The sequence below is a fragment of the Primulina tabacum genome, chromosome 4, assembly GCF_025594145.1.
Source record: "Primulina tabacum isolate GXHZ01 chromosome 4, ASM2559414v2, whole genome shotgun sequence".
NCBI classification, from domain to species: domain Eukaryota; kingdom Viridiplantae; phylum Streptophyta; class Magnoliopsida; order Lamiales; family Gesneriaceae; genus Primulina; species Primulina tabacum.
Window position 1 is genome coordinate 47,474,221 of NC_134553.1, and position 13,820 is coordinate 47,488,040.

General features: G+C 30.6%; 1 protein-coding gene across 1 annotated transcript; it reads right to left on the minus strand.

Annotated features, from left to right (window-relative positions):
• Positions 1-832: 832 nt before the first annotated feature.
• On the minus strand, positions 833-4,914 carry LOC142543542 (protein NSP-INTERACTING KINASE 2-like). Its single transcript, XM_075650867.1, has 11 exons — positions 4,426-4,914; positions 4,058-4,187; positions 3,904-3,975; positions 3,642-3,785; positions 3,356-3,427; positions 3,204-3,263; positions 2,916-3,013; positions 2,442-2,591; positions 2,007-2,348; positions 1,539-1,918; positions 833-1,354 (listed from the first exon to the last, which is right to left on the minus strand). Exons 1-11 carry the CDS (start codon positions 4,526-4,528, stop codon positions 1,034-1,036), a joined length of 1,872 nt encoding a protein of 623 aa, XP_075506982.1. The 5' UTR covers positions 4,529-4,914; the 3' UTR covers positions 833-1,033.
• Between the last annotated feature and the right edge of the window lie 8,906 nt (positions 4,915-13,820).

The window sequence follows — 13,820 nt, forward strand, 5'->3', positions numbered from 1 at the left end:
TTTTGAATATTATAAATATTATTTAGTCATATATAAAAAATAATAATGTTTTTTAAAATATAGATTAAATCGGTCAACTCAATTTTTACTAGAAAACATAAATCGAACCGATTTAACTGATATTTTTTAAAATTAAAACCGATTTTTCGAATTAGCCAAATCGAATTTATGAAATAACTTGAGTCGCACGGTTAGTTTAGTTTAATTGAATTAATACTCACCCCTAAGCGTCGATGCATGGAGGAGAGAATGGATTGGGCCAATTCATTTATCGAATGGGCCAGAATTTTTTTGCTTTTGTTTTTTTTTTTTTCATGATTTTTATTAAAGTTTATTAATCTATGGTGTTAATAATTTAAAAACATGGGTTATTATTTAGAAAATTACATAGATATAAAAATCAATTTTTTTTAGTTTTGATAAGAACATAAAATATTATATTTAATTTAAATAAAAAATAAAAATAACTTTTTTTTCATATTTTTAGCTCAAAATTATAGTATTGGAGAAAATTTGTAAGTTTTACTTAACAAAGTTTTCTTTTAAAAAAACATTAATTTATTTAATATAAAAATTTTCATTCATAGAACGTAATTTTAATATTTCAAGATGTATATGATAGAGTTGCATGTATCATGTATTTTGGAAGACATTGTATATTGATTTATAACTTTTTAAGATTAGAAATTTATATTTTATTATCATTATTATTAATGTAAACTATATATTTTATCAAAGTTTCATTAATTTTTAATTTTTTTTAAATCCGCACCACGACCATTCCGTAAATTGACAATATAGCTGAAACGTTAATCTACAGCAAACCATAAAGTTGGTGACAACTCTAAAAATGTTCACTCAAATAATACTTGAAAATTTAGAAAAGAAAAATGTATGTCTAGTGTCATTTTCTGAGAACTTATTATATACATCAGGGCTATATTGCAATCACTTATATAACACACATTATTTCAAAGAACTGTGGCCATTATCTGTAAATATGCTCCGTCCATGTTATTTTGAAACTGTATTGTCACCTTGGACCTGAGAGTTCCATTGCTTGGACAAGCAATGAAGAGTCGTCAGTAAGATCAGAATATCTTTCAGAGGAGGAGAATTCGTTGGCTCTGCATCTTGTTGCCTCGGCTTTTTGAGAAGCTTCCCATTTTTCTGCAAGCCCATCTCCCTCCAGCATCCGTACCACTTCAGACATTTTCGGTCTATGGCTTGGAAGGTATTGTGTGCATAATAATGCCACTTGCACCATTTCTTCTAGCTCTATTCGATCATAGTTGTTTTTAAGGTCTTTATCTACTAGCATGTCAAGTTTCTTTTCTTGATGAATTTTCTTCACCTGCTCATAATCATTGCATGGCATTGGGATATTTAGTTGGAGAAGGCTTAGTGGCAAGAGATGTGTCTATGAACAATACCGAAGCAAAAATATGTAAGAGGGAAATTTTGCACTTTTAGATGAAATGTACATTAACGGTTGTTTAATTACTGTATGAAAAATATCATTGTTTTTCTGTGCTTACCCAATCAAGCATGGCCCCTTTCTGATTAGCTGCTTTGCCAAATTCCAGAGCCCTTTGACCAGTTATCAGCTCCAGCAGCAGAATCCCAAACCCGAAAACATCTGTCTTTTCTGAAGACTGACCTGTGGATAGATACTCGGGAGCTATGTGCCCTACTGTCCCACGAACTGCTGTTGTAACATGTGAATCCCGATGATCAAGAAGCTTCGCCAATCCAAAATCACCGACCACTGCCTCACAGTAATCATCAAGCAGGATATTTGCTGCCTTCACATCTCTGTGAATTATCTTCGGATCACATTGCTCATGCAGGTATAACAAACCTCTAGCTGCTCCTAATGCTATTCTTTTCCTAGTACCCCAATCCAAAGATGGTTTGGCTACAAGATTAATCGGAAAAATGATTGTATGAGTACATTATATATCATCCTAATAATGATTTTAGTGTAGGATTTGACTAATCTTTACCTTTGAGACGTGAAGCAACGCTTCCATTGGACATGAAGGGATAAACCAGAAGTCTTTCGGTTGAAGTGATGCAGAATCCGTAAAGTCGAAGGAGGTTTCTATGAACTGCTAGACTGATCATCTCGATCTCAGTCTGGAATTGAATCTCCCCACCGACGTTATTCGCATCTTTGAGCCTTTTTACTGCTACAAGCGTTCCATCGTGAAGATAACCTTTGTATACGTTTCCAAAACCACCTTTTCCAATGATGTTCTTACTGCAAAAGTTATGAGTCGCAATCTGAAGTTCTCTGAACTGAAATCTTCTCAAGTTTCCTAGGCACAGTTCTTCGCGGTGTTGTTCTGAAATACAAAGAAACAGAGTATGTTTAGGATAACAAATTGGGCACGTAGCTGCTACAAGTTTTGATTTGTGAATGGTCATGCAGTATTCACCATTAACGTCAAAAAATATCTGCTTGTTGTGCTTATGTCTCCACCATAGCAGGAATCCAAATCCAAAAATCAGTAAGCAGATGCATCCAAGGCTCGTCCCAAATGCTAAGGCTAGTCTGTGTCTATTTGGCCTTCCCGCTGGCTGAGGATCTTTAAGATTAAACATAACATGTGACATTTGTTTCACAGGATTTAATATGGACATGCAGAAAAATCTTTAATGGACCAGAGTCAAATAAAATCAAAGGCTTCATTTCTATTATTTGTGGCACATCAACATCTAAGATTTAGTACAACTCTTGACAGGCGATTGCCCCTACGAAAAAGCATATCTTGTTTGACCAAAATACCAAAAGAATTGCACCCGAATGAATTTGAAACAATACCAAATTGTTTTCTTGCATTTAGAGGTGCAAATGAGAATATATACAAGTGAATAAGTTGTTAAATTTATAGGTAGCTTGGTATTCTTACTTTGTGAATTATTTTTCGAGAAAGACGGAGACATTGGTACAGTTCCATTGCATTCCGGCTCTTTGCCTGTTGCACATATCATCGGATTTCCTAAAACACTGTCAATACCCAAATCAAAACATGTAAATGGGCTACCATAATTTTATTTATGATTATTTGGAAACTTCTATTGTCCAGGGAAAAAAAAGAATTATATGAAGGTTGTCTGCACTCGTAGTAGCAGCTGAAAAAAGATGTAGGGACACTGAGGAAGTAATACGAAAGCATACCAAATTTTGAGAAACTTACTTGAGTGTTTTAGCAAGAAGTGTTGGCACTGGACCACTCAAATTATTTAAAGACAAGTCCCTGAATTATGAATTGAAACAGTGTAGATTATCAGATGAAGAATCTTGGGGGGTAATGAAAACTGATCATGGTAAAAGAGCTAGAAAATTTACAAAAATGTCAGCTGTGTCAAGTTCCCCAAAGCTAAAGGAATAGCTCCACTGAGATTATTATTGTTCAATCTCCTGTTTTCAAAAGAATAAACCGAGACGAATTAGGCAGATGCCCCTAAAATTTAAGCATAAATATATCTTAGAAAAACGGCTATATTGAGTTGTCTCACTATTCCGAGCGAACTTCAGGGTTGTTGATTTGATGATGTACTCAACATTATAACAGTAAACGATTTCGAAGATGACACATATTTTTCATCTTACAAGGATTCTTTTAAGTCCTTACAGGTATTGAAGTTTTTTCAGTTGAGATAATGAAGACGGAATTTCTCCTGTGAGCAAGTTATCCGAAAGATCGAGTTCTTGAAGTTTTGGTAGCCTTCCTAGTTCAGGGGGGATTGGCCCTGATATATTATTATCCTGCAACAATCTGCAAAAGCAAGTTAAATAAAACCAGCACTTACTATAAACTAGAACCAATCTTCAGAGTTGTATTCGATACAGAGGATTTGAATGAATTAGAGGTATACCAGTTTTGGGGTACTTACACTTTGGTAAGGTGTGTCAAATTTCCAATACTACGCGAAATGGTGCCGGATAAATTTTGGCTTGGGATTGATCTGATAAATTAGCATTCCAGATGTTTCAGACAAAAGACATGATTTCGTGGAAAGTGATGTGAATAAATTTGATCGGGCTTACAAGGAAATTACTAGACTTTCATGTGAACATCCAACTATAGTCCAGCCACAAGGATCAACAGCATTCTCATCAAAGTTTAGGACTCCATGAGGATCAATCAATGATTTCTTGATGTCCATCAAAGCTTGCACTGAAAAATGTTTTCAAAGGGAAACATTTTTTTTTCAATATACTGTCAAGTTCTTCAACAACATTTCAATTATTTCTTGAAGAATAACGCAAGTTTTTTACCCGCCCCGTACTTGAACATAAGAAACTAACTATCATAGTGCCAAACTAATTAGTAGGCAACATGGATGAAATTTGCATGAGTTTCAAATTCAATGGGACGACTTCTCAGTCAAAAAGAAGAATTTACACTACTTTACCTTCGAAATTCACGCCATTCGGAGTAAGCAAAGCAGTGGCACAAGCCCAGAAACTGAGTAAAACCACACTCAACAAAGCACCCTTCCCTCTTATTACCTCCATCGAATCAGATGTTCAAGAAATCAGCAAACTATATGGTTTTAGCCAACTGTAATAAGCTAGTGGAAGTTGGTTTCTCTTGTTTCAACTAATCTTCTTCTAAAACTGGAAACTCATGCATATCACATGAAAACAGTACATTTTATGATGCATTTAGCCATACAAGAAGTACTGCACAGGCTAAAGTAAGAAAAATACACAAATTTTTGTAGTAAGAGTGAGGAGTAACATGTTGCCACTTGTCTACCAAAGCAGAAGAAAAGAATATATTTAAATCAAGATTTTAAAATTTGCCCAATCTTGATATATTCAAAAGGTGATTGGGAAAAAAGGAAAAATTCCCTCAATCATGCTTGTGTTTAGAGGTTTGTGTCACTGGCTTCTTTTATCCTTTTGATTTTGCATATCGAGCATGTCTTTTGTGATACGATCCCACGAATCTTTATCTGTGAGACGAGTCAATCCTACCTATATTCATAATAAAAAATAATATTTTTTCACGAATGACCCAAATAAGAGATCTGTCTCACAAAATACGACTTGTGAGACCGTCTCACACAAATTTTTACTTTACATATCATAGAATTTTAAAATGGAATGGGATCTATTTGCTTACTGTGAAGCACTATGAACTTATATACACACATATTATATATCTTTGTAGGGATTTTCTTTATATTTTAAAATATCATAATTGAACTTTACATATTATTTGCTTTAGTATATAGGGAAAACCTATGATTTTGTTAAAGAAATCTCTTAATAAGACATATGGAATAATATTATTTAAAAAATATTTTGTACTTAAAAGATTATAATATGATTATAACTCTTGTCTAAAAATTTATACTAAAACATTAAACAGAACTATAAAATGTGTCCATTACACACAAAATAAGAGAAGATATGAATAATTTTGTCGACATGCGTATTGGGATTTGCTTTGGATTTCCCAAGTTTCATTAAATATGTCGGTATCTATACATTCTGTGTGTTTTGTCCCCTGCAACAAATTTGAGTAATTAAAGTATTAATAATAATAAACATTTAATTATAAATAAAAAATTAATTAAATACAAGTCGTACGAGTATTATTTTTGCAAAAAAAAATTATATGTATTTTTCTAACGACAAAAACTTGTGTGAGACGGTCTCACGAGTCGTATTTTGTGAGACGAATATCTTATTTAGGTCATCCACAAAAAACTATTATTTTTTATGCTAAGAGTATTACTTTTTATTGTGAATATCGGTAGTGTTGACATGTCTCACACATAAAAATTCGTAAGACAGTCTCACAAGAGGTCTACTCTTTTCTAACATGTCAAATCATCTCTGTTTTGGAATGGTAAATGTTTATTTGGCCTTACTTTTTAACTGAACAATGATTTAATGGTGTTAACATAACTTTAGAAAAATGATTTTATTTACTATAGAATATTTATTTTCCAAATAAAGAAATTAATAAATCTCTTTCATTAGTAAAATCTCATAAAATTTTAATAATTCAAAAATCTGGAGGACGAATCTAGGGAGCCCACATAGTGGATTTATTGAAATGTGTCCAAGACAATCCGTCCATTGTATTTTTATAAATAAAATAAAATTGTAATTTTCGAATTTGAACTGCACATATGCTGAAAATAACTTATTTTTAAGTTCTGAATCAGATAAAAATAAAATTTTTAGCTTTATATCTATGTATATAAATTTAATTTATATATATAATTATAATTAACAAGTTATTGAGGACAATTAGCTGAAGGGAATTTAAACTGGAGCTGATAAAAGACAATACTATAAATTGATTGTGTTAATTAATTTTACATTAAAGTTTAATTCCACGCGCAACATAATCTCGTACACTAGAATATTTATATTCTTTTCTCTTAACTGATATCAGCAGTTTAGGTTATCTTGGATTGGATCGAATGATTTGGATTTGAAAAAATATTTAAGGAGATGATTTGAAATTATTTCATGTTGAGATGAATTTGAAATCTATCACACTAACTCAAAATACAACTATTTGATATTTGAAATACTTTCGTATTGAGATAGATTTAAAATTCACCACAATACCTAAAAAAAAGCAGGTCTTTTGTGAGACGATCTCACGAATCTTTATCTGTGAGATGTGTCAACCTACCGATATTCACAATAAAAAGTAATACTATTAGCATAAAAAGTAATATGTTTTCATGGATGACCCAAATAAGAGATCTGTCTCACAAAATACGACCTGTGAAACCGTCTCACACAAGTTTTTGTCTAATGAATTTAAAATACTGAAAGTACTTATTGTTTAGTTATTGTAATAGATTTCAAATCTTTCTTCATACAAAAATCATTCATTCAAATTTTTTTCTCAAATCTAAATCTTTGGATATTCCAAATACAAACTTAGATATAAAGATCCCGTCATAAAAAAATATTATATATGTATATATGTTATATTATATTATGTTATATAATGAATACAAAAATATGTCAACTTTTTTTGAATAATATTTTTTATATTAAGAGTATTACTTATTGTGAATATCGGTAGGGTTGATCTGTCTCACAGATAAAGATTCGTGAGACCGTTTCACAAAAAACCAAGTACAAAATATTTGTTACTGAAATTCGCTGTGCAATTGTGTTTATTCGATCTGAGTCCTTGGGTCCAACCGTCCAAGGCATGACACGAGAAGTTTCTGTCTCGATTTATCCTTAATTATATAAACGGATTAAAGTCCTGCAAAATAATAACTCGGGAGGACATAAATGAAGCTCTGATTAATCTTCATGCGATACTTAAAAATCTGAATATTTTTGGAAAAAATTTTCAAGTTTTTTAGAAAATTATCATGAAATTTGATGTTTTTTCACTTGGGAAAAAGGCAGCTGTCGGAATTGTTGATTGAATTTTCTCGCATTAAAACTGGTTCGGATTCCTATTATTGTAGGCCCGTCACTTTAGCAGAAGAATCGAACCATACAGAAGAAGGTGCTTTCATTTCTGTCAATTTCTTATTGCCTTTTGCTTCCACCAAAAATCCTTTAATTCCCCCCCATTAGGTTAACTAGGGAAGTTAATTTAATGGAGTTAAATATTGTAGATTATTTATTATTTGATTAATAAATTTACAAATTGTGGGTGATATTCTTACCCATGTTTCACTTTGTTTACAAATAATAAAGAAGAAAATATAATTTTACTCGATGTTATAATACATATATACGAACACGAACATCAAACTCTCGATTTTGATCTTCGTGGTGTGGGTGAATACATATTTCTTTCTCTTTTCATGAATTATGATCTGGTGAAAGTTGTTCAACATATTGATTGAATGAAAACCGATGATTACTTCCGGACACAAAGAGAGTCATTCCTATAAGCAAGTACAAAAAATATGTTACACACACACACACACATATATATATATATGTATATATAAACAACTTAGGAGTAGGTCTCTTGTGAGACGGTCTCACAAATATTTATCTGTGAGACGGGTTAATCCTATCGATATTCATAATAAGAAATAATACTCTTAGCATAAAAAGTGATAATTTTTCATGGATGACCCAAATAAGACATCCGTCTCACAAAATACGACCCATGAGATCGTCTCACATAAGTTTTTGCCAACACTTAGACCATGGACCGACAAAAAAGTGACAAAAATTTTAAATTATAGATGTAACTTTTTATTTTAAAAAAAAATTGTTTCATCCTCAATTAATTTTACTAAATCACTGCTCATTTCTCCATCCCGCATGTTATCCAAAAATCCTAGATCTGTCCCTAACCACCACTATTCTTATTTTTTTACTGGCTTGAATTGAAAAAGAATTACAAATTTCTCTCGAGCATTGGGATCCCAAGGTCTGTTTAACGAATATATATATATATATATATATATATATATATAATTACTTTAATAAATAAAATTAAATTCTTAACATCAATCAATTAAGAAAGTTTCCGATGTTGGAGCCAAAAGGTGGTCAAAAGAATGGAGGTGCGACAATGCAAGCTAATCCTAAAGAAGATTTGTTGTTGGTGAGTGGTGCCCAAATGAGTGGGAAATAATTGTTTCTTTGTGCTACATGGTTTGAATTTGAATGAAAAGAAATTGGACCTACAAATATTAAGCGTACTATAATTTGGAAAAAAACTTATATGAGACAGTCTCACGGGTCGTATTTTGTGACACGAATCTTTTATTTGGATCATCTGTGAAAAAATATTAACTTTGATGCTAAGAGTATTACTTTTTTTGTGAATATCGGTAGAGTTGACTCGTCTTACAGATAAAGATTCGTGATACCGTCTCACAAGAGACATACTCCTATAATTTATATTTGGATTTAAGTTTTTTCCATAAGAAAAAACACATTAAAGAGCAACTAAAATCCAATGAATTTGAGAATCCTTTAACCACTATGTATTATAACCAGTCCACAGCTACTGATCAATAAGTAACCCTTGATATTTTCTCTTAGTTTTAAATAACTAGCTGTCCAATGTAATTGCATAAAATGTTACAAAATTTTTCATGCATGTCTCTTTTGAGTTGGGGAGTCTCGGGCCGATATCTCGTTCCAAAATTTAGAATCTTGATGTCAAATTGATTATAAGTTGTGAAATGTAGAGTAATTTACTTTTAATTAGTTACTTGTGAAAAATATATATGTATAAAGACATCCTTAAATAAATATCTATCAAATTGGAACCATATATTCCATATGGTCCTTGTCAATGCTCATTAGTCATACATTTTATATAATATAATTATCACAACTTAATTTTTAGTCCAAATATATCATTGTTGGTACTAAAAAATGTTATGATTAGACGTTTATCACTGGATCAAAAGCTATATATGTTAGTGAAGGCGTAATTTTATTTTCTTATACTTGTGACAGCGCAGAGTACACCTACTTAGGTGCTGATGGGACGGGCTGTAAGGGCATGAGTTCAGGGAGGTACATATCTATATGCTAGTGATATATCATATCTCTTTGAAATCGGTCTTAGATTTTTCCTACCACACACCCTGTTTCCAGTACAGACAACATTACCCGTTAAGATTTGACGTCACTATTTTACTGTCCACCTAGATAATCAGATCAGGGGGCATAATATCAGTAGTTTGATTCACGATAACTTCCCAGGAGGTCACTCATCTCAGTACTACTTTCACTCATACACGCTTAACCCAACATTCTTCATCCCCAAGAAGATAGAAATATGCTTCTTGAGAGACTTGAACTCATGACCTGACTCTGATACCAAATGTTGGGATCAAGCACTTACCGCTAGGCCAAAAGTTATAGATGTTAGCCAAGTCGCAACTTTATTTTCTTATACTTGTGGAATCGCAGAATGCACCTACTTGAGTGCTAATGGGTCGGACTATTAGGCTAATGAATTCTTATAGGTATGTGTCTGTCTGCTAGTACTGTCTCATATTCCTAATAGATCAGTCTTACCATGTCTCTAAAGTCAGTCATTTCCCAGCAGAGACAGTATTATGCGTTAAGATTTGACATCGCTCTTTTAACCAGATCAAGCGGCGCAACGTTAGCAACTTGACGCACGATAACTTCTTAGGAGATCATCTATCTCAATACTACTTTTATTCGTGTGTGTTTAACTCAAAAACAAAAAAAAATAATGTTGATTTATAAACAATTTTAAATTATTCACGAAATTTAGTTATTTTAATAAATAAAGATGCATTACAGTTGGCATCATTCTAGATGCATGCATTACCATGAGTTTGCGTGGAGATTGAAAGAATTGTAAATTTTAATTTTTACATCTTAAATGAGACATAAAGAATTTATTCCCAAATTTTCTTTTGAAGAATTACCCTTTAAAGCTTTGGATTCCTTCATTTCCTACCCTTCTTTTCGACCCTTTTTGTGGTGCATAAGTAATATTCCATCCCAAAGAATTCCTAATGCCACAAGCAACGTATGTTAGATATTTTACTATATTTGACAATTCATCATCTATAATATTATTTCAATATTTATCATATATATTAATCATATTAAGTCAGTGTTATAAAATTCTACCTACTATGAACATCCTACCAGTATATTAAATTATATATTTTAATGGATGTAACACTAGAAATATAAATGAATCGAGCCAGTACGTGAGTTTTTTGAGTCAAGAGTTAACACCTAATATTATTGAAGATTTATACTACAAAGAAAGCGATCAATCGAATAACCTTGCAAATTTCACGATAAGATAACTCAATATTCGCTATGTATGTCGAGCTTAAAAATTGTGAGAAATATATATATATTGTTTTAAAAATCATTGTTACAATCATTGTTCTAAAAATCGGCCTAAACAGCGGTCGATCGCCTAGAAAAGGGGCTAGTCAGACAGAGGAGGTTGGCTTTGTTTTTATTTATTTTTGTTTTAAAAAAATATTTGTCTTTCACTTTAAATTAAATATACAAAAAAATGAAAATTAATTTTTTGTATAGACCATAAATCGAAATCCAACAAGAAATGTGATTTGTTTGATTATCCTAATACATCAAATTTTATCTTTATTTACGATCTAAAATTAGAAATTTTCACGAGGATGATTTTGCATCTGAAAAAGAGGAAGATCGCAATAATGATATTAAATTAATTTAAACAATAATTTAATATCCTAAAATAAAAATTCATCTTATTTTTTATTAGTTGGATTCTCTTCACTTATATCAAACAATTATTTAATATCCTAAAATAAAATAAAATAACTATTTAAAGAATTAATATATAATGTTACTAAATATTATAAAAATTAATTTAAAAAATCGCCTAGGCAGCCACCTAAACAACTAGGCTCTTGGCGATATGTAATCATACGTCTTATTTTTTTTTAGAACACTGGTTACGATATTAAACAAAATTTAACATGACATGAGATTTAATCAGATGAATTTTTTCACTATTATAAAATATTGTGAAATTAAATATATATTAGATTTAAATATGTGAAATTACAATTTTGAAAATAAGAAAAAAGTTACACCAAAAGTGATTACTATGTTGGGTGCAATAATTGTTCTTGCTTGGTAGAACGATCGAATCGTGGTGCTTGAGCTGCTGTGCGGTTTAAAATATTTGAGTTGCACCATTACTACTAGCTATAGCTTTTGGTAAAGCGATAAACACTCGGTCCTACAATTGGTATCAGAGCCAAGGTCACGGGTTCGATTCCCATTGATTGCAAAGAGTGCAATTATTGGGAGGGAGATCGTTGGGTGCAATAATTGTCCTTGCTTGGTAGAGCGATCGAACCGTGGTGCTTGAGTTGCTGTGCGGTTTAAAAGATTTGAGTTGCACCATTACTACTAGCTATAGCTTTTCGTAAAGCGGACGGGTGCATTAATTTGGATTAAGTGATTTGGAATCATGATTTGATATACATTATAGTTGCTTGGCTACATCTAATCGATGAGGGTTTCAAATCAATCTTCCATCAATTCGAATGTAACTATAATCATGATTTGTATTAACTCGTCTCACGGATAAAAATTCATAAGAATGTATCACAAGAGATATACTCATGATAAAATCGAATATTTTATCTTCTTCTTTATTATTAATAATATTTAATTTATTATCATTGTTATTTTATTATTATTATTGTTATTATTAAATGGTAATTATTATTATTATTTTATTTATTTATATATTATTATAATTATTTTAATTTTAAAAAATATATAAATAAAGTTGAGAAAATGGGAACGAGTGAACCCAACCGATATGATATGAATGCCTATTCAAATGTTCATAGGAATAAGCATTCTCATTGGAATGGATGTTTCATTCCAAAGCTATACCAAGCAAAAGAATGGAATGAGATCGAGAACGTCTATTGTATTTTAACTTCATTTTATCCTATCAAGCATGGTGACAATGAATGAGTTGTAAATCGAATGAACATTGTCATCTCATTCTCTAAATTCATATGTACTTGGTAAGATATTGGAGCGAAAATGTCCGTTGCAATGAGAATGACTATTCTCATATTCGTTGGAACGATCATTCCATCCATTTTAAATGAGGATTATCATTTTTACTCTCGATTCTTATATATAGTTTACAAAAAATTAACTTTATTTAATTTAACTAATTTAATTATATATCTTCATCATAAATGATAATAATAATAATAATAAATAATTGATGAGAATAAATAGTATATTATTATTATTATTATTATTATTATTATTATTTTCTCTACATTTCATTTTTAATATTAATGAAAATAAAAATAAAATGATTATAATTTTTTATTTATTTTAATATTAATTATTAAAATAGAAATAATATAGTTATATAACAACGTTAATTTTAAAATAATAGATCATCAATAATTATTATTTTAAAAATAATAATAATATTTTTTTAGCAAGTTATTTTTTAATTAAAAATTATTTGATTATTAAAAATAATTTCATGTAATCCATTTTTCATTTCTTTTGGTATCAATGATTGGAATAAAATATAACTATCGTTTCATTTCAATCTTCATTTCATTCTAGGATTGATTTTTTTATTTCATTCATCATACCAATAATGTGTTAAAGGCAAAAACTTGTGTGAAAAAGTTTTACGGGTCGTATTTTGTGAGACAGATATCTTATTTGGGCCATCCATGAACAAGTATAAATTTTTATGCTAAGAGTATTACTTTTTATTGTGAATATCGGTAGGTTTGACTCATCTCACAGATAAAGATATCGTCTCATAAGAGACCTACTCGTGTATTAAAAGAGATTTTACCAAAAATTGGACGGGTTTTTAGAATTGGGTTGGGAAATTAGGTATAGAAGTCCCAACTAAGCTGGAAAGCTCAAAAGTTCTGAAACTGAAATGTAAACGAGGCCCGTCTCAAATTATCCAGTCCTCCTTAATAGATTACTCGAGTTAATTAATTAGTAATTTTAAAAAATATCGGTTATATCAGGTATTTGAGTTCTATTATTTTTTCTTATTCTCTTTTAATTATTTTTAATACTTACACATGTGAGAAATGAATCACCAGAAGTAAAAAATCGATTACTATTGCTAACCAATAAATTAAAACAATTTTTAAGAATAAACCATATTTCGGTTCTAATTTATTTACTAGAGAACATTATTTCATATAATGAATAATTTTACTGAACAAAGTTATATAGTTGGTAGTCAAAAATAAATAATAAAATAGTGAACTAGGCAAAAACTTGTGTGAGACGGTTTCACGTGTCGTATTTTGTGAGACAAATATCT